A 26,434-nucleotide genomic window follows, 5' to 3' on the forward strand; every position below is an offset into this window, starting at 1 on the left:
CTTTGTATCCATTATTGGACACAAAATATCAGATTTTTATGTGGCATTGTGAAATAAATACCCCTTTTCTAATCTGATGGCACCCTGGATGTTGAAAGATACCTTGATATGTTTGACTTCACCTACGTGATTGTGAGTTGGGGTATGCCATTCTAATCACTTGGAGTGGTAAAGATGCCTTTATGTGCATTGCCACATCTGATACACTGATGCTGCTTTCACATCGCAAAACCTGCTTTTGAAACGGTTCTTTAAACGGTTCTTAAAATGGGTCTGAGCAGTTAAACCCCCTTCACATCGCATGTTGTAACCAGTATATTACCATTTCATTACCGTTTTGGTACCTTTCACACTGAACCCGTTTCACCCATAGAAAACAGTGGTTGTCATTATAAATGGACTTTTCTGGCCCACACATTAATAATAATTATTAATTATTAATAATTTGGATAGTCGTACGATGGAACCCAGCAGCTTGAAGCATTTTAACCATGTTTTTATATATGAGTGCATCCTTGACTGTCCCAGTTATTTGTCTGGAGATTTCCTCATCCCCTCTGATTTTTAGCAGCTCCCTCACCTCTTCATCACTCCAAGTTGCCATTGTATAATATATTTGCAGTAAGAAAACGCTTCTAAACCCACTCTCATGTGTCTCATGTGTTTTTCCTCCAGCTTCTTGCTTCTGCCTGGTGATATCACACATGGAGACAGCCTATCACCTTCTGTGGCTTGGAAAGACCGTTTCTGAGCCTTTCACACTGCACAGTGAAACGGTTCTGAACTGGGTAGGACCCTGCTTTTTAACAGTTTCAAAATACCAGTATTTTGAAAACGGTAAATTCAAGGTGGCCCTTTCACACCGCAGCTAGAACCGTTTAGGAAGGCTGAAAAATCTGCAATTTACCGGGTTAAAGCTGCGGTGTGAAAGGGGTATAAGTTTCAGTACAAACTCTAGAACGATTAAAGAGAAAGAAACCTTTATGTGCATGAAATTACTTCACTCTTTGTGAGTTTCTGGTATGCCATCCGTTTACTACTAGCAGGAACGGTGGAGGGTCTGTCAGAATTTCCACTATATCATATACAAAAATGATTACCTCTTAAACACCGGGGTAGACTCTTATTTTGGAATTTGGAATTTGATTGACATATTACACCGTTGTATTTGTTTTTATCTTGCATAAAATTTGGCACATGAGTGGAACCAAACAAGAAATACAGTTGGAAAGAGTGTGGAGGAAGAATGATCTCTTTAGGATTCTCCCCATACAAAAGGGAAGGTTTAGTTCCAGATCATTTTATTTTCAGCGCTTGATGTTATGAGCTTGTGTGCCTTTTTTTTTGTCTTTCCAGTATGCATCTCGTGTGTGTGTGTATGTATGTATATGTGTATGTATATATATATATATATATATATATATATGTGTGTGTGTGTGTATGTATGTATATATATATATATATATATATATATATATATAATATGTGTATATATAATCTCATAATATATATATATATATTAATTAACATCTCGTGTATTTTAAGAAAATAATTAGTGTTGCTAAAATTACTTTCCTGATGAACCGCCTCTTGGACATTCTTGTTAGTTATTTTCTTCCTACAGATGTTATTGGGACTATAGCTGTTCATGACAGGCTTGTAATCATGACTATAAGCGGTCAATACACAATACCATGCCGGAGATGATATCAATAGTTATTAGATAATTTACATTGTAATTGCTCTATATCGTGTATGTGGTTTTGATTATTTTAATTGTATGTTTTGCTTAATTTAAAACATTTTCTGAGTTAAGTAACAGTAAGGTCTTCAATCATTATTGACAATTATAAATGGACTGAATAATCGTAATAAATTTATAGCGTTTCTGTCTTGATCAATGTTCAGAATTTAGGAACTGAAAGTTGGTAACATTTATACACTTTACCTTGTAGAACTTCAAAATGTCAACTGAAGGTCAAAGGGTAGATGACAGTCCAAGTACTAGTGGAGGTAGCTCTGATGGAGACCAGCGGGAAGGGGTACAAAACGAGCAAGAGCGGGAGAAAGTCCAGCCGAAGAAGAAAGAAGGGAAGATATCCAGCAAAACTGCTGCCAAACTGTCAACTAGTGCCAAAAGGTACCTTTCTCATTTCTCAGTTATTTGTGTTTCTATCAGTACTTGTACAGTTTGCACTCATCAACTGCATGGTGGAGATAGCTTCAGTATTTTGGAGGCTGAACCAATGTTTCAGAAAATACAGCCTTTACATATATGGGATGCAGTGACTGCAACAAGGCACTAATTCCTAATGAATGTGCTGGTTGCATTCTACACATTATTGGTTCATTCCACACAATAGCTGCCCCCCATTGTGTATAGGACTAAGGGTCTCTAAAGGAACAGTAAGAAAGTGACACGGGCAGTAAATCTGCATTGTCAGTGCATGTATGGGTCAATGGTGCCACTACCAGGTTTATGGAGTAATCAATACAACACAAACTTGTGCCCTTTAAAAGACCTACAAAAGGGCCCTACACACTTAAAGATTATCTGTGCAATCTTTCTGGTTGTAACAAAAATATGGTAATGTATGGGATCAAATGACATTTGACCATTTGCTCTCAAACACTGGAAAACAGACAAAAATGGACTTTCAGACAAATTGGTTTAGTTTGTTTCATTAAACCAATTTTTCTCTATCGTCCTTGTGGATGCTGGGGTTCCTGAAAGGACCATGGGGAATAGCGGCTCCGCAGGAGACAGGGCACAAAAAGTAAAGCTTTAGGATCAGGTGGTGTGCACTGGCTCCTCCCCCTATGACCCTCCTCCAAGCCAGTTAGATTTTTGTGCCCGGCCGAGAAGGGTGCAATTCTAGGTGGCTCTCATAAAGAGCTGCTTAGAGAAGTTTAGCTTAGGTTTTTTATTTTACAGTGATTCCTGCTGGCAACAGGATCACTGCAACGAGGGACAGAGGGGAGAAGAAGTGAACTCACCTGCGTGCAGGATGGATTGGCTTCTTGGCTACTGGACATGAAGCTCCAGAGGGACGATCACAGGTACAGCCTGGATGGTCACCGGAGCCTCGCCGCCGGCCCCCTCGCAGATGCTGAAGCAAGAAGAGGTCCAGAATCGGCGGCTGAAGACTCCTGCAGTCTTCTAAAGGTAGCGCACAGCACTGCAGCTGTGCGCCATTTTCCTCTCAGCACACTTCACACGGCAGTCACTGAGGGTGCAGGGCGCTGGGGGGGGGCGCCCTGGGAGGCAAATGTAAACCTATATAAGGCTAAAAATACCTCACATATAGCCCCCAGAGGCTATATGGAGATATTTAACCCCTGCCTAAATACAATAAATAGCGGGAGACGAGCCCGCCGAAAAAGGGGCGGGGCCTATCTCCTCAGCACACAGCGCCATTTTCTCTCACAGAAAGGCTGGAGAGAAGGCTCCCAGGCTCTCCCCTGCACTGCACTACAGAAACAGGGTTTAAACAGAGAGGGGGGGCACTAAATTGGCGACATAAATATATTAAAGATGCTATAAGGGAGAAACACTTATATAAGGTTGTCCCTATGTAATTATAGCGTTTTTTTGGTGTGTGCTGGCAAACTCTCCCTCTGTCTCTCCAAAGGGCTAGTGGGGTCCTGTCCTCTGTCAGAGCATTCCCGGTGTGTGTGCTGTGTGTCGGTACGTGTGTGTCGACATGTATGAGGACGATGTTGGAGGAGGCGGAGCAATTGCCTATGATGGTGATGTCACTCTCTAGGGAGTCGACACCGGTATGGATGGCTTATTTAGGGAATTACGTGAGAATGTCAACACGCTGCAAGGTCGGTTGACGACATGAGACGGCCGACAAACAATTAGTACCGGTCCAGGCGTCTCAGAAACACCGTCAGGGGTTTTTAATAACGCCCATTTACCTCAGTCGGTCGACACAGACACAGACACCGACACTGAATCCAGTGTCGACGGTGAATAAACAAACGTATTCCTTATTAGGGCCACACGTTAAGGGCAATGAAGGAGGTGTTACATATTTCTGATACTACAAGTACCACAAAAAAGGGTATTATGTGGGAGTGAAAAAACTACCTGTAGTTTTTCCTGAATCAGATAAAATAAAATAAAGTGTGTGATGATGCGTGGGTGTACCCCGATAGCAAATATTGGCGTTATACCCTTTCCCGCCAGAAGTTAGGGCGCGTTGGGAATGAATAAGGCGCTCACACGCTTATCAAGTGGCGTTACCGTCGCCAGATACGGCCGCCCTCAAGGAGCCAGCTGATAGGCAGCTGGAAAAATATCCTAAAAAGTATATACACACATAAGGTGGTTATACTGCGACCAGCGATCGCCATCAGCCTGGAGATGCAGTGCTGGGTTGGCTTGGTCGGTTTCCCTGACTGAAAATATTTGATTGATATAGAGCATTTAATAGGATGCATTATATATTTATGTATGCGAGATGCACAGAGGGATATGTGCACTCTGGCATCAAAATAAGTGCGTGATCCATATCTCCCAGAAGATGTCATGGACACGACAGTGGTCAGGTGATACATATCCCATACGACACATGGAAGTATGGCCGTATAAAGGGAAAGAGTTATTTGGGGTCGGTCCAACGGACCTGGGGGTCTCGGCAACAGCTGGAAATCCAACCTTTTTACCCCAAGTTACATCTCAGCAGAAACAGACACCGTCTTTTCAGCCTCAATCCTTCCGTTCCCATGAGGGCAAGCGGGCAAAAGGCCAGTCATATCTGCCCAGACATAGAGGAAAGGGAAGTAGACTGCAGCAGACAGCTCCTTCCCAGGAAAGGAAGCCTTCCACCGCGTCTGCCAAGTCCCCAGCATGACGCTGGGGCCGTGTAAGCGGACTCAGGTTAGGTGGGGGTGTAGTCTCAAGAGTCTCAACGCGCAGTGGGATCACTCGCAAGTTGACCCCTGGATCGTACTAGTATTATCCCAGGGGTACAGATTGGAGAGTCGAGACATCTTTTCCTCGCAGGTTCCTGAAGTCTGCGTTACCAACGGCTCCCTCCAACAGGGAGGCAGTATTGGGAAAAATTCACAAGCTGTATTTCCAGCAGGTGATAATCAAAGTACCCCTCCTACAACAAGGAAAAGGGTATTAGTCTTCCACACTATATGGTGGTACTGAAGCCAGACGGCTTGGTGAGACATAGTCTAAATCTGAAATCTTTGAACACTTACATAAAGGTTCAAATCAAGATGGAGTCACTCAGAGCAGTGATAGCGAACCGGAAAGAAGGGGACTATATGGTGTCCCTGGACATCAAGGATTACCTCCATGTCCAAATTTGCCCTTCTCAACAAGGGTACATCGGGTTCGTGATACAGAACTGTCAATATCAGTTTCAAAAGTTGCCGTTGAATTATCCACGGCACCCCGGGCCTTTACCAAGGTAATGGCCGAAAAGATGACTCTCTTCAAAGAAAAGGGCATCTTAATTATCCCTTACTTGGACGATATCCTGAAAGGGGCAAGTTCCAGAGAACAGTTGGAGGTCGGAAAAGAACTATCTAAAGTAGTTCTACGATAGCACGAGTGGATTCTAAATATTCCAAAAATCGCAGCTGTGTTTTCCGATGATACGTCTGCTGTTCCCAGGAATGATTCTGGGCATAGTCCAGAAAAAGGTATTTCTCCTGGAGGGGAAAGCCAGGGAGTTATCCGACCTAGTCAGAAACCTCCTAAAACCAGGCCAAGTATCAGTGCATTAATGCACAGGAGGCCTGGGAAAAATGGTGGCTTCTTACGAAGCGATTCCATTCGGCAGATCTCACGCAAAACATTTTCAGGGAGATTTGCTGGACGAATGGTCCGGATCGCATCTTCAGATGCATCAGCGGATAACCCTGTCTCCAAGGACAAGGGTATCTCTTCTGTGGTGGTTGCAGGAGGCTCATCTACTGGAGGGCCGCAGATTCGGCATACAGGATTGGATCCTGGTGACCACGGACGCCAGCCTGAGAGGCTGGGGAGCAGTCACACAGGGAAGAAACTTCCAGGGAGTGTGGACGAGCCTGGAAAAGTCTCTTCACATAAACATTCTGGAACTAAGAGCAATCTACAATGCTCTAAACCAGGCGGAACCTCTGCTTCAAGGAAGACCGGTGTTGATCCAGTCGGACAACATCACGGCAGTCGCCCATGTAAACAGACAGGGCGGCACAAGAAGCAGGAGTGCAATGGCAGAAGCTGCCAGGATCCTTCGCTGGGCGGAGAATCACGTGATAGCATTGTCAGCAGTATTCATCCCGGACGTGGACAACTGGGAAGCAGACTTCCTCAGCAGACACGATCTTCACCCGGGAGAGTGGGGACTTCATTCAGAAGTTTTCCTCATGATAATAAACCGTTGGGAAAAACCAATGGTGGACATGATGGCGTCTCGCCTCAACAAAAAACTGGACAGGTATTGCGCCAGGTCAAGAGATCCGCAGGCAATAGCTGTGGATGCGCTGGTAACACCTTGGGTGTACCAGTCGGTATATGTGTTTCCTCCTCTGCCTCTCATACCAAAGGTATTGAGGATTATACGGCAAAGAGGAGTAAGAACGATACTAGTGGCTCCGGATTGGCCAAGAAGGACTTGGTACCCGGAACTTCAAGAGATGGTCACGGACGATCCGTGGCCTCTACCTCTGAGAAGGGACCTGCCTCAGCAGGGTCCTTGTCTTTTTCAAGACTTACCGCGGCTGCGTTTGACGGCATGGCGGTTGAACGCCAGATTCTAAAAGAAAAAGGCATTCCTGAAGAAGTCATTCCTACCTTGATTAAGGCAAGGAAAGAAGTCACCGAAAAGCATTATCACCGCATTTGGCGGAAATATGTGGCATGGTGCGAGGGTCGGAATGCTCCGACGGAGGAATTTCAACTGGGTCGTTTCCTACATTTCCTGCAATCAGGATTGTCTATGGGTCTCAAATTGGGATCTATTAAGGTTCAAATTTCGGCCCTGTCTATATTCTTCCAAAAAGAATTGGCCTCAGTTCCTGAGGTCCAGACTTTTGTCAAAGGAGTACTGCATATACAGCCTCCTGTGGTGCCTCCGGTGGCACCGTGGGATCTAAATGTAGTTTTAGATTTCCTCAAATCCCATTGGTTTGAACCACTTAAGAAGGTGGATTTGAAATATCTCACATGGAAAGTGACTATGTTACTGGCCCTGGCTTCGGCCAGGAGAGTATCAGAACTGGCGGCTTTATCTTATAAAAGTCCTTATTTAATTTTCCATTCAGATAGGGCAGAGCTGCGGACGCGTCCGCATTTTCTCCCGAAGGTGGTGTCAGCGTTTCACCTGAACCAGCCTATTGTAGTGCCTGCGGCTACAAACGACTTGGAAGACTCCAAGTTGTTGGACGTTGTCAGAGCTTAAAGATATACATTTCAAGGACGGCTGGAGTCAGAAAATCTGACTCGCTGTTTATACTGTATGCACCCAACAAGTTGGGTGCACCTGCTTCTAAGCAGTCGATTGCTCGTTGGATTTGTAACACGATTCAACTTGCACATTCTGTGGCAGGCCTACCACAGCCTAATTCTGTTAAGGCCCATTCCACAAGGAAGGTGGGCTCATCCTGGGCGGCTGCCCGAGGGGTCTCGGCATTACAACTCTGCCGAGCAGCTACGTGGTCAGGGGAGAACACGTTTGTAAAATTTTACAAATTTGATACTCTGGCTAAAGAGGACCTGGAGTTCTCTCATTCGGTGCTGCAGAGTCATCCGCACTCTCCCGCCCGTTTGGGAGCTTTGGTATAATCCCCATGGTCCTTTCAGGAACCCCAGCATCCACAAGGACGATAGAGAAAATAAGAATTTACTTACCGATAATTCTATTTCTCGGAGTCCGTAGTGGATGCTGGGCGCCCATCCCAAGTGCGGATTATCTGCAATACTTGTACATAGTTATTGCTAACTAAATCGGGTTATTGTTGTTGTGAGCCATCTTTTCAGAGGCTCCGCTGTTATCATACTGTTAACTGGGTTCAGATCACAGGTTGTACAGTGTGATTGGTGTGGCTGGTATGAGTCTTACCCGGGATTCAAAATTCCTCCCTTATTGTGTACGCTCGTCCGGGCACAGTACCTAACTGGCTTGGAGGAGGGTCATAGGGGGAGGAGCCAGTGCACACCACCTGATCCTAAAGCTTTACTTTTTGTGCCCTGTCTCCTGCGGAGCCGCTATTCCCCATGGTCCTTTCAGGAACCCCAGCATCCACTACGGACTCCGAGAAATAGAATTATCGGTAAGTAAATTCTTATTATCTGAACAACCATTTTTGTTAATTTTCTGGATTTTGGGAGCAAATGGTTGATTGTCATTTGCTCTCAGACATTGCCAGATTTTCTGTCCAATCAGCCATATTGGACAGATTAAAGTGTGTAGGGCCCTTAAATGTAAAATAGAGATAATCCAATATGAAAGAGAATTCGGTAACATGTACAAAGCTACAAGGTGTGTGATAATATATGTATTCTGTTCTCTACTGTGCTATAATCTGCTGTCCTCAGTAACGATTTAGAGCTCAGAAAGATTCTGTCTTTGTGATGTGTGATATAAGGAATGACTAGTATACGAATCATAGTTTTTATTTATTTAAAAACTTTTGGAATTTTATTAGTAGCTCTTTCAAGTATTTTAGCTATAACTATATTGTAGAGGATGGGTTGCTATGTCTTGCCTATCCTAGCTTGTCAGAACAGCTATGTTTACTCAGGTAATAATTTATTTACTTACTAGCTCTGACCATATTTCTGCAAGTCTCCAGGGACAAACATATAAATTGCCTTACTAGCAGTGATATATGACACGGCAGGCTTTTATTGTATGCACATCTCGGTAGATTGATATTGCAGAACAGACCTATTTTTGTATATGTTACCCATTTTGCAGTTTAAAAACACAGAAGAGATGTTGAGTTGAATAAACTACCTATTATTTAGATTTGTGTCTGGTTCTTCCTGTTTAGTAAAACTAGTGTGCCTTGTCTGAATGCAGGATTCTTCAGATGTTATTTTTGTACACAGCCAATCATGTTCTACTGGTTTTTACAGCAGTTTAGCAATAACATGAATATGATTTAGTATGAAAGACAGAATAATTTATACAGCTAATTGAATCCGCTACCAAAGTGTTATTGAAAGCCCAAGCTAGTTAGGTCTCCTGCTGACCTGCTCACCCATTTTAATCCTTCATGCTTTCTCCGGCAGGGTCCATAGGTCAGGCCTGGCCAACCTGTGGCTCTCCAGCTGTTGTAAAACTACAAGTCCCATCATGCTTTTCCACAGTTTTGCTATTGGGGAATGCTAAAACTGTGTCAGGGCATGCTGGGATGTGTAGTTTCACAACATCTGGAGAGCCACAGGTTGGCCAGGCCTGCCATAGGTTATTCACAGGATAACAATGGGATATGATGAAGCGATAGCGGATTGGCACCAAACGATCACAAGCTTTCAGTCCTCCCAGGATGCAACGGGCCCGTACCATATATCCCCGTCCACTGGCTCAGGCAAATTAGTTTTTGTTTGGTGCGTTGGTGCGGCAGGAGCCGGACCATGGTCACAGGGCTGCTGTTTTTGGCAGCCCTAAGCTTTCTTAATTTATTTTTATAGTCTTACTACGTTTTCTGAGTGATCTTTCTTAAGAGCGTCTTACACGCATATTGGAAAGAGTCGCTCCAACAACTCTCCGTCGGGTCGCAACAACGCTTACCCACGGTACAAGTGCTGTCTCGACGGGCGTCTGTGTCAGATATACTAGCAAGTCCAGCAGACGTTACCAGGCTGTGGCCGGAGCACGGGGAGAAGGTAAGGCATCGGTTCCACTTAGAAGGGGAATAACGGACACAGCTGCACTGTATTGGGAGGAGACTACCAAACAGTAGCTGGCGCGCCGCCACCACGGGTGCTCCAGCGCTAGGCCTTAGGGATCATAAGGCACCAGGAGTAGAATGAGGCTGCGATCCCTAGGGTTGATGTCAGCGGTGGGGAGTCAGACGCTCTCCTGGCCGCCCCTCCCCCCAGTTTATGACCAGTTTCCGTCGGTCTCCCGCCATGAACTGATTGCCTCACTTTCGTCTCAGACGCTACCGCAAGGGGTCTCTGTCGCAGCGTAGCCTCTGCGTCTGTGTACACTAAGCGCTACCGCGAGGAGACCCGGTCGCAGTACAGGTGTCTGTATGACCGGTGCGTCTGCATGCACAGTGCGTCTGTGTTCACTAAAAGTTCCCGGAGTGGCAGTGTACACTAGTAGCGTCTGGATCCACTCAGCGTTCGCTAACGTCTTGATCGATCTTGGAAGTGAGGTGAGTCTCCCTGTATCTCACTCTACTGAGTACGCGTTATACAGCACTAAGTTTCTATCTACATCTTGTCAGTATGAATAGTTAAGTTTAGTGCCTATTGCATATGAGTCTGTGTACATTACTGTGGTTTTCTTCGCAATGCGTCTGAATACGTTAAGATCTGTATAAAACAGAATTCAGTAATATGTACTCCTACATACTTTGAAATGTGTTTGTAGTTGATAATATGCTCATATGACTAATATATAACATGTGACTGACTGCTAGTGTGATTGCTGACTTTATATATGTTTGTCAGTGGTTTCTTCTGAGCCTCAATGCTGGTGCATCGGATGGGGTCAGATTGATATCACTTTAATATAGTAAAGTGATTACAGTCACATATTGTGTAGTACACAGATTATTTGCTGATTATTTCTCTTACGTCCTAGAGGATGCTGGGGACTCCAAAAGGACCATGGGGTATAGACGGGATCTGCTGGAGCTTGGGCACACTGAAAAGACTTAAGACTGGGTGTGAACTGGCTCCTCCCCCTATGCCCCTCCTCCAGACCTCAGTTAGACTTTGTGCCCAGGACTGACTGGACACTCACTAGGGGAGCTCTACTGAGTTTCTCTGGAAAAGACTTTTGTTAGGTTTTTTATTTTCAGGGAGACCTGCTGGCTACAGGCTCCCTGCAACGTGAGAGTGAGGGGAGAGAAGCAGACATACTTCTTCTTAGCTTAAGCGCTCTGCTTCTCGGCTACTGGACACCATTAGCTCCAGAGGGTTCGATCACTTGGTGCGCCTAGCTGCTTGTTCCCGGAGTCACGCCGTCACCCCCTCACAGAAGCCAGAAGAAGGAAGTCAGGTGAGTATGAGAAGATCAGAAGACTTCGGTGACCAGGTACAGCGCAGCGGTAACGCTGCGCTCCATGCTCCCACACACATCACTGACGGCACTCACAGGGTGCAGGGCGCTGGGGGGGGGGGGGGGGCGCCCTGGGCAGCAGGTCACTGGGGTCCGGGAAGCCGGCAGCAGCATTTTCGGTGCCTCTGCACCGTTCCTCAGCCCCCGCCGGCATTTTCAAATTGGGCGCGCTGAAGCCCGCCGGGAAGGGGCGGAGCTTAGCGCGCGGCTCACAGCGCCATCTTTTCTCTCCTCCGCGCGGCTGAAGGAGACGCTGGGCCGGACCTCCGATCACTCCTCGCAAGTAACGGGGAGATTTCTCAGGGGGGGGGGGGGGGGGGGAGGGGCGCAGTGTGGTGCATTATTTGGTTTTAAAGCAGCGCTGGTCATATATATCCCCTATAGGGATATATAGGCGCTGGAGTGTGAGCTGGCATACTCCCTCTGGGTCTCTCTCTGGGCTTCACTGTAGGCCTGTCCCCTAGCTGTGACATTCTGTGTGTGTGTCGTTGTGTCGGTTAAACGTGTCGACATATCTGAGGCTGAATGTGATTCACCGGAGGAGGTTGTTGGGGGGTGCGGTTGTGGGTCTGGATTTAGGTCTGTCGGCGCAGCCGACACCTGATTTACTCACGTTACAATCAATACGAATGTAGCTTCTTTATCAAAAAGGTTAGATAAGTCTGAGTCACAGACGCAGGTGTGGAAGAAGTCCATAGAGGAGGCTTTATCTCAGGTACAGACCCCATCGGGCTCGCAAAAGCGGCCGTTTACTCAAGTGGTTGATACTGATCAGTGATCGCGCTGAGCCCAAAAAAAAGTGGGTCCCAGGGACCCCTCACTTTTAAAAATTGGGGTCCTACCGGTTCTGTTCTGGGTCCCATCGGAATTAAGGTTTTTATTAATATTAATCTTATTTGGACACTACAGAAGTGTTGCAAGGTGGGGGAATGGGGTGACAGTGCTGCTGGGCTGTGTAACATGCAGTACACTCTGCCCCAGAGCTTTAACTAGATATTTTGGTGCCCTTTGGCAGAAAGTGAATTGGAGCTCCACCTGCCAGAATCGAAACTACAGGCGGTGCGCGCCGCAGGCGCGCGCAAAAATATACGGGCATGGCTTCATGGGGAAGGGGCGTGACCACATAATAGTGCCAATTCACATTACACCACACTGTAGCGCCGCTTATACACATTGCACCAGGTAGAATCTCCTATATACACTGCGCCAGGTAGAGCATGTTATACACACTGCGCCAGGTAGAGCACGTTATACACACTGCGCCAGGTAGAGCACATTATACACACTGCGCCAGGTAGAGCACGTTATACACACTGCGCCAGGTAGAGCACGTTATACACACTGCGCCAGGTAGAGCACGTTATACACACTGCGCCAGGTAGAGCACGTTATACACACTGCGCCAGGTAGAGCACGTTATACACACTGCACCAGGTAGAGCACGTTATACACACTTCGCCAGGTAGAGCACGTTATACACACTGCGCCAGGTAGAGCACGTTATACACACTGCGCCAGGTAGAGCACGTTATACACACTGCGCCAGGTAGAGCACGTTATACACACTGCGCCAGGTAGAGCACGTTATACACACTGCGCCAGGTAGAGCACGTTATACACACTGCGCCAGGTAGCGCACGTTATACACACTGCGCCAGGTAGAGCACGTTATACACACTGCGCCAGGTAGAGCACGTTATACACACTGCGCCAGGTAGAGCACGTTATACACACTGCGCCAGGTAGAGCACGTTATACACACTGCGCCAGGTAGAGCACGTTATACACACTGCGCCAGGTAGAGCACGTTATACACACTGCGCCAGGTAGAGCACGTTATACACACTGCGCCAGGTAGAGCACGTTATACACACTGCGCCAGGTAGAGCACGTTATACACACTGCGCCAGGTAGCGCACGTTATACACACTGCGCCAGGTAGAGCACGTTATACACACTGCGCCAGGTAGAGCACGTTATACACACTGCGCCAGGTAGAGCACGTTATACACACTGCGCCAGGTAGAGCACGTTATACACACTGCGCCAGGTAGAGCACGTTATACACACTGCGCCAGGTAGAGCACGTTATACACACTGCGCCAGGTAGAGCACGCCGTTATACACACTGCGCCAGGTAGAGCACGCCGTTATACACACTGCGCCAGGTAGAGCACGCCGTTATACACACTGCGCCAGGTAGAGCACGCCGTTATACACACTGCGCCAGGTAGAGCACGCCGTTATACACACTGCGCCAGGTAGAGCACGCCGTTATACACACTGCGCCAGGTAGAGCACGCCGTTATACACACTGCGCCAGGTAGAGCACGCCGTTATACACACTGCGCCAGGTAGAGCACGCCGTTATACACACTGCGCCAGGTAGAGCACGCCGTTATACACACTGCGCCAGGTAGAGCACGCCGTTATACACACTGCGCCAGGTAGAGCACGCCGTTATACACACTGCGCCAGGTAGAGCACGCCGTTATACACACTGCGCCAGGTAGAGCACGCCGTTATACACACTGCGCCAGGTAGAGCACGCCGTTATACACACTGCGCCAGGTAGAGCACGCCGTTATACACACTGCGCCAGGTAGAGCACGCCGTTATACACACTGCGTCAGGTAGAGCACGCCGTTATACACACTGCGTCAGGTAGAGCACGCCGTTATACACACTGCGTCAGGTAGAGCACGCCGTTATACACACTGCGTCAGGTAGAGCACGCCGTTATACACATTGCGCCAGGTAGAGCACGTACCTTCCGCACCACCAGGGCCCTGTGCTGTCACCGCTGTTTCCGTCAGGTAAAAGAAGTGAGAAGTTTGAGGGGGGGGGGGGGGGGGGGCACCTCGGGAACAGGCTCCCCTGTCACAGGCCCGCTAGCTGGGCGTCCGTAGGGATGCTGGGGACACCTGATGGTAATGGTGCAGCCCGCTCTTCTCACGGCAGCAGTATGGTGGCAGAGCACGGCAGGGGCTGGAGGTGAGGTTCCTGGCCGGTCACCGCTGCTCTCCTTCACACAGATCGCGGGAGAACACACTGGAGGCAGCCGAGAGGGAGGCAGATATCGGGTTGGGAGGGAGCTGCAGTTCACGGTCTTGGCGAGTCACCGCCCGCCCGCAGCACAGCGTACAGCAGCCGCAGAGCCGTCTTCTCTCTCTGTCCGGCCCCCGTGTGAAGCCACTGCACGTGACCAGGAGGGGGCACCGGCAGACTGCCAGTGGTAAGGCTCCACCTCCGCTCTGTACGGGCAAGAAGCGCCGTTGCCGTTAATTTACAAGGAGTTGGCTGCAGCGGAGCGCGTCCCCGGGGACCCTCACATTTTTGAAAAGTGAGTCCCCGCCTTCAGATCCGGGTAAAATACGCGCTATAGCGCGTATTTGCGAACACTGCTGATACCGACACGGACTCTGATTCTGAGGTCGATTTTTCTGAGGCGGCTTTGCATCCGCGTTTAGTGAAGAGTATTCAGTATATGGAGGGTAATTCTGAGTTGATCGCAGCAGCAAGTTTGTTAGCAATTGGGCAAAACCATGTGCACTGCAGGGGGGGCAGATATAACATTTGCAGAGAGAGTTAGATTTGGGTGGGTTATTTTATTTCTGTGCAGGGTAAATACTGGCTGCTTTATTTTTACACTGCAATTTAGATTGCAGATTGAACTCACCACACCCAAATCTCTCTCTCTCTGCACATGTTATATCTGCCCCCCCCCCCCCCCCCCCCCTGCAGTGCAGATGGTTTTGCCCAACTGCTAAAAAATTTCCTGCTGCAATCAACTTGGAATTACCCCCATGATTGTGGCTATAAAGGATGTTTTGCACATTTCTGATGAACCTGCGGTGCAGGAAACAAGGATTTGTTTGTTCAAAGGGAAAAAGCCTGAAGTGAAGTTTCCCCCCTCTCATGAAATGAATACTCTTTGTGAAAAAGCTTGGGAGTCGCCGGATAAGAGGTGGCAGATTCCCAAGAGGAATTACATGGCGTATCCTTTCCCCTCTGATGACAGGGAAAAATGGGAGTCGTCTCCAAATGTTGACAAAGCTCTATCTCGTTTGTCTAAGAAGGTGGCGCTTCCGTCTCGGGACACGGCAGCTCTCAAGGATCCAGCGGATCGCAAGCTGGAGACGTCTCTGAAGTCCATTTTCGCTAATACAGGCGCATTGCTCAGACCTGCAGTGGCGTCGGTGTGGGTGAGTAGTGCTATTGCTAAATGGGCTGAGAATTTAGCTGCTGATATGGATACCCTTGATAAGGATAATGTTCTTTTGACTCTTGGTTATATTAAGGACGCTGCAGATTACCTGAAGGATGCGGCGAGGGATGTTTGTCTCTTGGGATCAAGAGCTAATGCCATGTCAATATCGGCAAGGAAGGCGTTGTGGATCCATCAATGGAATGCTGATGCCGACTCCAAGAGAGCTATGGAAGCTTTACCCTTCAAAGGTAATGTCTTGTTCGGGGACGGCTTGGCGGACCTGGTCTCTACCGCGACGGCGGGTAATTCCTCTTTTCTTCCCTATGTTCCCACACAGCACAAAAAGGCACCACATCAGCAGATGCAGTCCTTTCGTCCTAATAAATACAGGCGTGGAAAGGGTTCGTCCTTCCTCGCTTCAAAGGGTAAAGGAAGGGTTAGGAAGTCGCCTGCCGTGTCGGGCGCCCAGGACCAAAAGTCCTCCCCTGCCTCTACCAAGTCCACCGCATGACGTTGGGGCTTCCCTGGGGGAGTCCGGACCGGTGGGGGGCCGTCTCCGAGTCTTCAGTCAGGTCTGGATTCATTCAGGCCTCGATCCTTGGGTCCTAGAGATTGTATCTCAGGGATACAAGCTGGAGTTTCGGGAGGTGCCCCCTCACCGGTTTTTCGTTTCGCCCTTACCAGCGTCTCTTCCGGACATGGAGCTGGTGTTGGCAGCGATACAAAAATTGTGTCAACAGAAGGTCATTGTTCCAGTTCCCCTGTCACAACGGGGGGAGGGGTTCTACTCCAGCCTATTTGTGGTGCCGAAACCGGACAGTTCGGTCAGACCGATTCTGAATCTAAAATCCCTCAATCCATACTTGAAAGTTTTCAAGTTCAAGATGGAATCTCTTCGAGCTGTGATTTCCAGCCTAGAAGGGGGGAATTGTATGGCGTCAGTCGACATAAAGGATGCCTACTTACACGTCCCGATATTTCCTCCGCATCAGGCCTTCCTCAGGTTTGCGATACAGGACTCTCATTACCAATTTCAGACGTTGCCGTTTGGCCTTTCCACGGCCCCGAGGGTTTTCACCAAGGTCATGGCAGAAATGATGGTTCTCCTTCGCAAGCAAGGGGTTTCAATTATCCCGTACTTGGACGATCGCCTGATAAAGGCGAGGTCCAAGGAAAGGTTGCTAAGGAGTGTAGATTTGGTGCTGTCGGTGCTTCGACAGCACGGTTGGGTGCTAAATTTACCAAAATCTCAGTTGATTCCGACCACCCGGCTGTCTTTTCTGGCATGATTCTGGACACGGAGTTACAGAGTTTTTCTTCCACAAGAAAAGGCTCTAGTACTGCAGTTGTTGGTCAGGGAACTTCTGAGGCCGAAGACTGTGTCCATCCATCAATGTACACGCGTTCTGGGGAAGATGGTGGCGGCGTACGAAGCCATTCCGTTCGGCAGGTTTCATGCCCGGGTGTTTCAGTGGGACTTGCTGAGCAAATGGTCCGGGTCTCACCTGCACATGCACCGGAAGATAAGTCTATCTCCCAGAGCCAGAATTTCCCTCCTGTGGTGGCTACAGGGGTCTCACCTCCTAGAGGGATGCCGGTTCGGTATCCTGGATTGGGTACTTCTGACGACAGATGCGAGTTTCCGGGGCTGGGGTGCAGTCACCCAAGGCAGGATCTTCCAGGGGAGATTGTCGTTCCAGGAAGCGGGTCTCCACATAAATGTTCTCGAGTTAAAATCCATTTACAACGGCCTGCTACAGGCAAGAAGCCTTCTTCAGGGTCGACCTGTCCTGGTACAGTCAGACAACATCACAGCGGTGGCACATAAACCGTCAAGGCGGCACAAGGAGCAGAGCGGCAATGGCGGAGGCCACAAGAATCTTTCGCTGGGCGGAACAACACCTGAGCGCCCTGTCAGCAGTCTTCCTTCCGGGAGTAGACAACTGGGAAGCAGACTTCCTCAGCAGACACGATCTCCATCCGGGAGAGTGGGATCTTCATCAAGAGGTGTTTGCAGAAGTGACAAAGCGTTGGGGACTCCCTCTGATAGACATGATGGCGTCTCGTCTCAACAAGAAGCTTCCGAGGTATTGTTCCAGGTCAAGGGACCCCCAAGCCAGTGCGGTGGATGCCCTGATGTCTCCGTGGGTGTTCAAGTTGGTGTATGTGTTCCCTCCACTTCCTCTCATTCCAAAGGTACTGGGGATCATTCGGCGAGCAAAGGTTCAGGCGATTCTCGTAGTTCCAGATTGGCCAAGAAGGGCTTGGTATCCGGATCTTCAGGAATTACTAGTGGAAGATCCTTGGCCGCTTCCTCTGAGAGAGGACCTGTTGTTGCAGGGTCCATGCGTGTTTCCAGACTTACCGCGGCTGCGTTTGACGGCATGGAAGTTGAGCGCCAGATCTTAGCTCGTAAAGGTATTCCAGGAGAGGTCATACCTACTCTCCTCAAGGCTAGGAAGGAGGTTACGGCAAAGCATTATCACCGTATTTGGAAGAAGTATGTTTCCTGGTGTGAGTTTAAGAGGGCTCCTGCGGAAGAATTTAATTTGGGGCGTTTTCTCCACTTTTTGCAGGCTGGTGTGGATGCAGGCCTGAAGTTGGGCTCCATCAAGGTGCAGATTTCGGCATTGTCTATTTTCTTTCAAAGAGAATTGGCTGCCCTCCCAGAGGTTCAGACGTTTGTGATATGAGTTTTGCATATCAATCCTCCGTTTGTGCCTCCCGTGGCCCCATGTGATCTGGACAGGGTCTTACAGTTTCTCATGTCTTCCTGGTTTGAGCCTTTGCATAAGGTTGAGTTGAAGTTTCTCACCTGGAAGGTAGTCATGTTGTTGGCGCTGGCTTCTGCCAGGCGGGTGTCTGAGTTGGCTGCCTTATCTCATAAGAGCCCGCACTTGATCTTTCATTCGGATAGGGCAGAATTGAGGACTCGTCAACAATTTTTACCAAAGGTGGTCTCCTCGTTTCACATTAACCAACCTATTGTGGTACCGGTGGCTAGGGATGCAGTGGCAGTTCCAAGGTCTCTGGATGTAGTGAGGGCTTTGAAGATCTACGTCGCCCGTACGGCTGTTGCCAGGAAAACTGAGGCGCAGTTTGTCCTGTACGCTTCCAACAAGATTGGGCATCCTGCTTCAAAACAGACTATTGCACGCTGGATTTGTAGTACGATTCAGCAGGCTCATTCTTCGGCCGGATTACCGGTGCCGAAGTCGGTGAAAGCCCATTCTACCAGGAAGGTGGGCTCGTCTTGGGCGGCTGCCCGGGGGCGTCTCGGCTTTACAGCTCTGCCGAGCGGCTACCTGGTCGGGTTCAAACACTTTTGCCAAGTTTGATACCCTGGCTGATGAGGACCTTGCATTTGCTCAGTCGGTGCTGCAGAGTGGTCCGCACTCTCCCGCCCGGTCTGGAGCTTTGGTATAAACCCCATGGTCCTTTTGGAGTCCCCAGCATCCTCTAGGACGTAAGAGAAAATAGGATTTTGGTACTTACCGGTAAATCCTTTTCTCCTAGTCCGTAGAGGATGCTAGGCGCCCGTCCCAGTGCGGACTGTTTCTTGCAGTGTTCTCTTGTGGGTTCGCTTAGTTTATACACGGGTTGTGTATTTCTGTTTTCCGCTTGTTGCTGTAGTTTTTTCATACTGTTATCTGGTTTCCTGTTACTCCGGTTGTACGGTATGGTTGTGGTGTGGGCTGGTATGTTTGTAGCCCTTAGTTTACACAAAAATCCTTTCCTCGAAATGTCCATCTCTCCTGGGCACAGTTCCTATAACTGAGGTCTGGAGGAGGGGCATAGGGGGAGGAGCCACTTCACACCCAGTCTTAAGTCTTTTCAGTGTGCCCAAGCTCCTGCGGATCCCGTCTATACCCCATGGTCCTTTTGGAGTTCCCAGCATCCTCTACGGACTAGGAGAAAAGGATTTACCGGTAAGTACCAAAATCCTATTTTATTTATCATGTCTAAGAGCGGCAAAGGTGACGAAGTTACATTAACAGTAACACCAACACTCATAACATGTTTGTCCTGCAAAGTGGGATTATCCTCTCAGGATCTGGCACATGATGGTTTATGTACAAATTGTTTTGCGTTTCACCAGATTTCAAGGCAGATCCCTGTTCAACGGCAGGTAGATCCACCTTGGGCTATGTTTGCACAGACCTTGTCCAGTATAGCTGAATGGATAGTCCATACAGCTTCAATCCCAGGAGTAGGGTACATTATTAACCCATACATGCAGCTCCCTTCTTACGGTATATCCCCAACAGCTTCTCCAAGGAAACAAGCTGATAAACCGAGTGTTAATATATCATCAAATTCACAGACTACACAAGATGATACATCAGATGATGATAGCTGTATTTACTCTGCTTCAACATATGAAGAACAGTTAGAAGGTATCAGCTCAGAGGATATAGCTGAATTAATTGGAGCAATGAAGGCTATTCTGTACTTAGAGGATTCAACAGAGCCGATGTTAAAAACTAAGGCACCTGTGTTTAAATGTCCCAAAACAGTTAGGGTCAAGTTTCCATGGTCAGATCAACTGACGGAAATCATGGAGGAAGCTTGGGCTACACCCAATAAAAAATACAGAATTAAAAAAAAAATGGGATTCCTATTACCCTTTTCCAACTGGGGACTTTTTAAAAAGTGCCTCCTAAGGTAGATATGCACGTCATTCGATTAGTGCGAAAATCTATATTGCCTTTACTGTCAACATCATTAAATGATGTCACAGACAAGAGTGGATGGGTTTTTGAAAACCATATTTTCTCTGTCAGGGGCAGTCATAAGGCTAGCTATGGCTTCAGCTTGGATGGCAAAGGTAGCTGAATGGGCTGAGGTACTGGAAAACGGGTTTTCAGCACCTACTAGGGAGCAGGAATCCCATATAGCCCACATGAAGCAGGCTGCGGTATTCTTAGAAGACGCGGCAATAGATATGTGGGTACTATTGCTTCCAAAGCATCAGCCTTAACGGTAGCTGCTCGCAGAGCAATCTGACTACGTACATGGGAAGCTGATTCAGAATCTAAGAATCTTTGCCTTTTGTTGGGAATATTCTGTTTGGTAAGGAATTGACAGATATTCTGGAGTCAGAAGCAGAATCCAAGAAGGTAAGGTTTCCTGCCAATTATAACCCCAGGCCAAAGGTTTCGGTTTTTCGGCCATTTCGGTCGCAAGGAAAAACAAAAGGAGAAAGTGATCGTAAGCAGCCCCAATACAAAAAGTTTGGTAAGGCAAAGAAGCAATGGGCCACCAGAGGGCCAGCTTCCAAACCAGAAGAAAAGTCATTAGCTTGATGGTGCGGCCCTCCACCTGGGGGACCCCAGGGTAGGGGGCCGACTTCTTCAGTTTGCACACATATGGCAGCAGTCGACAACAGATGCTTGGGTGCAAGAAGCGGTATCTCTGGGTTATGGTTTCCCTTTCAAGAAGCAGCCTCCTCAAAGGTTCTTCTGCACCAGTCCGTCTCGAATAGAGGCGAAGGCCAGAGCCCTGCAAGAAGCAGTTCAGAAATTGCTTCAGTCAGGAGTAATTATTCCAGTACCCCCTGCACAACGGGGACAGGGTTTTTACTCCAACCTGTTTTTGGTTCAGAAGCCAAATGGGTCGTTTCGGACCATTCTCAATCTCAAAATGTTAAACAAATAAATTTGGGTACCACGGTTCCACATGGAGACGTTACGCTCCATAGTTTTGGCCATGGAACTAGGGGGATTGCATGGTATCTCTGGATATACAGGATGCTTACCTGCATGTTCCTATAGCATTGTCTCATCGGTGTTACCTCAGGTTCGCCATCCTCCAGCAACATTTTCAGTTCCAGGCCTTATCCTTTGTGTTAGCCACAGCCCCCAGAGTATTTACCAAGATTATGGTGGTTATGGCAGCTTATCTCCGCAAGCAGGGGATAAGAATTTTTCCATACCTCGACGATCTTTTAATCCTGGCACAATCCCAGGAATTGCTCTTGGTCCATCTTCAACAGACAATAACTTGTCTACAGAAGCACGGATGGCTCATAAATTGGGCAAAGTCATCTCTGATTCCGTCACAACGGATAATTCACTTGGGGGCTGTATTGGATTCAAGTCTGCAGAGAATATTTTTACCTCGGAAATCAAGATATCCAAGGTGCAGTTAAGGACTCAGGAGTTGTTACACAGTCAGACAATATCAATTCATGCAGCATTGCAAATTATGGCTTTGATGGTGTCAACATTCGACATGGTGGAGTATGCACAATTCCACTTAAGACCTCTGCAGCATCTGATTCTGGCCAGATGGAATGGAGTACATCAGGCAATAAAGAAACAGACCATAGTACTTTCAGAAAAGGTAAAAAGGTCATTAGCCTGGTGGCTACAGACATCCCATCTAGACAAGGGGAGACCCTTTTGGATATCAGATTGGTATGTCCTGACAACAGATGCCAGTCTTCAGGGCTGGGGAGCAGTGTCCGGAAAATTATGGTTCCAGGGACAATGGACCAAAGAAGAAAGTTGCTTGCCAATAAACCTGTTGGAACTTTGGGCCATATTCATGGCACTGATTCAGGCAAAGGACACTCTGCAAGGAAAACCAGTCCAGATCCGCTTGGACAATGCAACGGCAGTAGCGTACCTCAACCATCAGGGAGGAACTCACAGCCGAAAAGCAATGAAGGAGGTAAGTCACATACTAAAGTGGGCAGAACTCCATCTTCCAGCATTGTCCGCAGTGTTCGTTCCAGGAGTCCTAAACTGGGAAGCGGATTTTCTCAGTCGACACACCATTCAAGCAAGCAAATGGGCTCTGCACCTGGAAGTATTTCAGACTCTGGTAGACAAGTGGGGTTTGCCAGAGATAGATCTCATGGCATCCCGACTGAACAACAAAGTACCAGCATACGGGTCAAGAACAAAAGATCCCGGAGCGATCCTTGTGGATGCACGGTCAGTGAAATGGGACTTTCATCTGGCATATCTGTTTCCTCCGATCATCCTGCTACCCAGGGTGGTGAGGAAAATAAAACAAGCAAAGGGTGCCTTGATTCTAATAGCTCTGGCTTGGCCCAGAATGCATTGGTACATAGATCTGCAGAGGATGTTGATGGATGCTCTAGTTCTGCTCCCTCAACGTCCAGATGTCACGATCCGGGTATCTGGACGCCATTTCTTACCTATCAGATGCCTCCTAAGGCTGGCTCAGCGCTCCAGGACCGGATCCCATCTGTTATCCTGATGTGCACATTCCCGCATCCTCTCCTGTCTCTCTGGACGCAGTCACAGTAACGCCTTATACATCTGGCATGGCGTCTCCCGCGGCCTCCGCCGCCGTCCCTGAGCTTCTGCATTCAGAGTGGCGATTACGTCAGCCGCGGCCTCCGCTGTGTCCGCGTGGTCGGATGTGCATCTGTCAGCCTGGCGTCTCCTGTCTCCTGTGGCCGGCGCCGCCATTACTGTTTTCCAGACCACATGGATTACAATCCAAACTTCCCTCCAAGTGTCTGCATGGGCGCAGCCATCTTGGATTCTGTCAGCTGATCATTCCTACCAATCCGTTGTCAGTATTATTAATTTGCATAATTGCCTAGCCAATGCCTTCCTTGCTGCAGGTATAAATAGGTTGTGTCTGAGCAAGGAAGGCGTCAGTGCTTTGGTTGTCAAACCTAGTTCCAGTTTGTGTCTCTTCTGTGAATGTCTTCCAGGTTCCAGCTCCTGTCTCCAGACTTCTGCTATAGAGACCCGCACCAGCATTCCATCTGCAGTGTAGCCTGACTCTCCGATCCATTCTGGACTCACCTGTTTCCAGCTACAACATCACCTGCTTCCAGCTCAGCTTCCAGCAGTGTACAGCTTCTCTTAAAGGGCCGGTGTCCTTTCTGCAGTTTACCACTCTCCACCGGTATTATTATTTCTCCGCTCTCAAATTCTACATTTCATCTACATTGCATCGCTCTCAAGCTTTATTTATTATTTAACTGGTTCCAGCCAGTATCCACTCCGTGCCAACACCTGTCTGGTTCTAACCAGTACCCACAGCAGCATTTTATCTACAGCAGTCCAGCTTTCCCTGGAACACCAGCTGGTACGACCCTGGGCTTTCCTCATTGCTACAGTTGAGCCTGGTAAGGACTTTCCAACTTGCAGATAATAAGAACTGTCTCATACCACCAGAGCTCTGTGGCCCCTGCCACCCTGTAGTACCCAGGAACTGTATTATTATTTCTCTGCTGATTTTTATGTTACTTTTTACTGCTACTGTGATGCATGGAGTTTGTCATAAATAAATATCATTGACTTTTACTCAAGTTGTCGTGGTCACGCCTTCGGGCGGTTTTTCTTCATGTTACTTACATGTCCAGGGGTCTGATACAACCTCCCAGGTTCCGGTACATCTCAGCCCCTACAACTGAGGCTGCCTTCCGTCAGCTCAGGCCCTCAGTTGTGACACCAGATCTACTAATGCAGGGTCCTTGTTATCACAGGCATCTGGATAGACTGTCTTTGACGGCGTGGCTATTGAAACCTCTATCCTGAAGTCAAGAGGATTCTCTCAACAGGTAATTCAAACTATACTCAGAGCAAGGAAACCCTCCTCAGCTCGTATTTATCACCGAATATGGCAAGTCTATATTCATTGGTGCAGTGAAGTATGGACCCAAAATCTTTCAGAGTATCCAGGGTCTTAGATGGATAAGGGTTTGAAGGTGGCTTCCTTGAGAGTGCAAGTATCAGCATTGACTGTATGGTTTCAAAAGAAAATTGCCAATGTACTTTTTTTCCAGGGAATGCTGCGCATTCAACCGCCTTTTGTTCCTCCTGCAGTGCCTTGGGACTTAAGTCTAGTCCTCAAAGCCCTTCAAGTTGCTCCGTTTGAACCACTTAATAAAATGGATCTTAAATGGTTGACAGCTAAAGTTCTCTTTCTACTGACTATGGCATCAGCTAGAAGAGTGTCAGATTTAGGAGCGCTGTCATGTAAATCTCCTTTTCTGATTTTTTTTATCCAGATAAAGCAGTTCTCAGAACTAGGTCTGGTTATCTTCCTAAAGTGTTATCTAAATTTCACCTTAACAAAGAAATTGTAGTCCCGGCTTTTCAGGTATCGGGACTTTCTGCGGAAGAAGCGTCACTGGACATAGTCCGGGCATTAAGGATCTACGTGGATCGTACCAGTGCCATCAGAAAGACAGATTCTCTCTTCATTCTCTACGGATTTCACAAGAGGGGACGGCATGCTACTAAACAGACGCTAGCAAGATGGCTTCGAAAGACGATCTCAGAAGCATATTCTCAAGCTAATCTCCCTGTTCCGACTAATGTCTCTGCTCACTCTACACGTAAGGTAGGTCCTTCATGGGCAGCACAACATGGTGCTTCAGCAGAACAGATATGTAAGGCAGCCACATGGTCTTCCATTAACACATTCATTAGACATTATGCCTTGGATACTTTTGCCTCTCATGACGCTGAATTCGGGCGTAAGGTTCTCCTGTCCAGTCAGGAGCGTCCCCATCATTAAATTGCTTTGGGAAATCCCATTGTTATCCTGTGGATAACCTGTGGACCCTGCCAGAGAAATATACATTATGGTAAGAACTTAACGTTGATAACGGTATTTCTCCTAAGTCCACAGGTTCCACAGGGATCCCACCCTGACACACCTGATTTGAGGATCCTTCTACTCACTAACCTCTTCCTTCTTGTATGGAAGGGTGTGCATTTGTGGTGTTCTCGCCTGATTAGGGCCTCTACATAATGCTCCTGCCTAGTGCTTTGGAATACAACTGATTTGCCTGAGCCAGAGGGCGGGGATATATGGACGGGCCCGTTGCATCCCGGGAGGACTGAAAGCTTTTGATCGTTTGGTGCCAATCCGCTGTCGCACCATCATATCCCATTGTTATCCTGTGGAACCTGTGGACTTAGGAGAAATACCGTTATCAATGGTAAGTTCTTACCATAACGTATATTTTATTTGCTGTCCATACAATTTATAACAATATATGAATGTGTTTCTTATGCTTTAGGCCCCATGCTCGCTGATGTTTGTTTTGCATTAAAATACAAGCACAAATATAAGCAAAAATGCATGTCAAACTGTAATTTGTTTTGTGCCTTGCATAATAGATATTTATGTGCACACATTTATAGTTTTACCATTAACAGTCTCCGGGTAAATGTTTTTTTTTTTTTTTAATGTTTTGTAAAAAAACAGAAACAAACTGCAGCTTTTGTATTTAAATGATGCTGCATTTTTTAAACTATTACACTTTTTTTTGCCCTTTATTAATTAATTTTATGTACGTGAATTACATGTTAAAATGAGTTGACAATCCATAGTATGAATTTTTAGACCCACTTTCCCCCATCCCCCCCAGCAATGGCTCATGGAGCAATTTTGACCAGGCTGGAATATGCCGAGTGTGCAGCTTGTGAGGGATTGTGATCCCACGCATGTGCACAAATGAAAACGCATCCTGAGCTCCAGCCCCTAGAAGCCTGATGGGACTGCCATTATAGCGCTGGAGTGACTTCCTGTTGGAAGTGTCATCTGTGCTAATTGGCAGTCTGGACTGGCAGTCTGAGGGGGGAGAAAACACAACCTCCTGGGACTGCCTTTCCAGCTATGATTAGCAGGGTGCCCTTCCAATGGCAGCCTGTCACTGGGGTGTCAGATTTTACGATTATATGTATGTTTATATGTGTGTGTGTTTGTATGTGTGTGTTTGTATAGATAGATATATATATATAGATATATATAGATATAGAAACAAAAATTTGTTGGTATATATATATATAGTACTAGGAGAGAAGAACAAGCGCCTTATGGTGCAGTAATTTTGTTAATAGTGTATTGCAAATACAACAATTGAAAAGGTCCGTACCAGATAATAACTTGTGTTAGGGCCTTTCGATACCTTATCCAGTAGGTATTCTCCACCAGATAACACTTATGTTAGGACCTATCGATTCCTTATCCC

At 47.5% G+C, this 26,434-nt stretch overlaps 1 protein-coding gene across 1 annotated transcript in view; it reads left to right on the top strand.

Annotated features, from left to right (window-relative positions):
• UBE2E2 (ubiquitin conjugating enzyme E2 E2) overlaps positions 1-26,434 on the top strand; it is a 511,995-nt gene that overhangs the window by 51,113 nt on the left and 434,448 nt on the right. The window contains exon 2 of the mRNA XM_063922208.1: positions 1,956-2,140. Coding sequence (XP_063778278.1) covers positions 1,956-2,140 — 185 coding nt within the window. The remainder of the gene's footprint in view (positions 1-1,955; positions 2,141-26,434) is intronic.

The sequence above is a fragment of the Pseudophryne corroboree genome, chromosome 5, assembly GCF_028390025.1.
Source record: "Pseudophryne corroboree isolate aPseCor3 chromosome 5, aPseCor3.hap2, whole genome shotgun sequence".
Lineage (NCBI taxonomy): Eukaryota > Metazoa > Chordata > Amphibia > Anura > Myobatrachidae > Pseudophryne > Pseudophryne corroboree.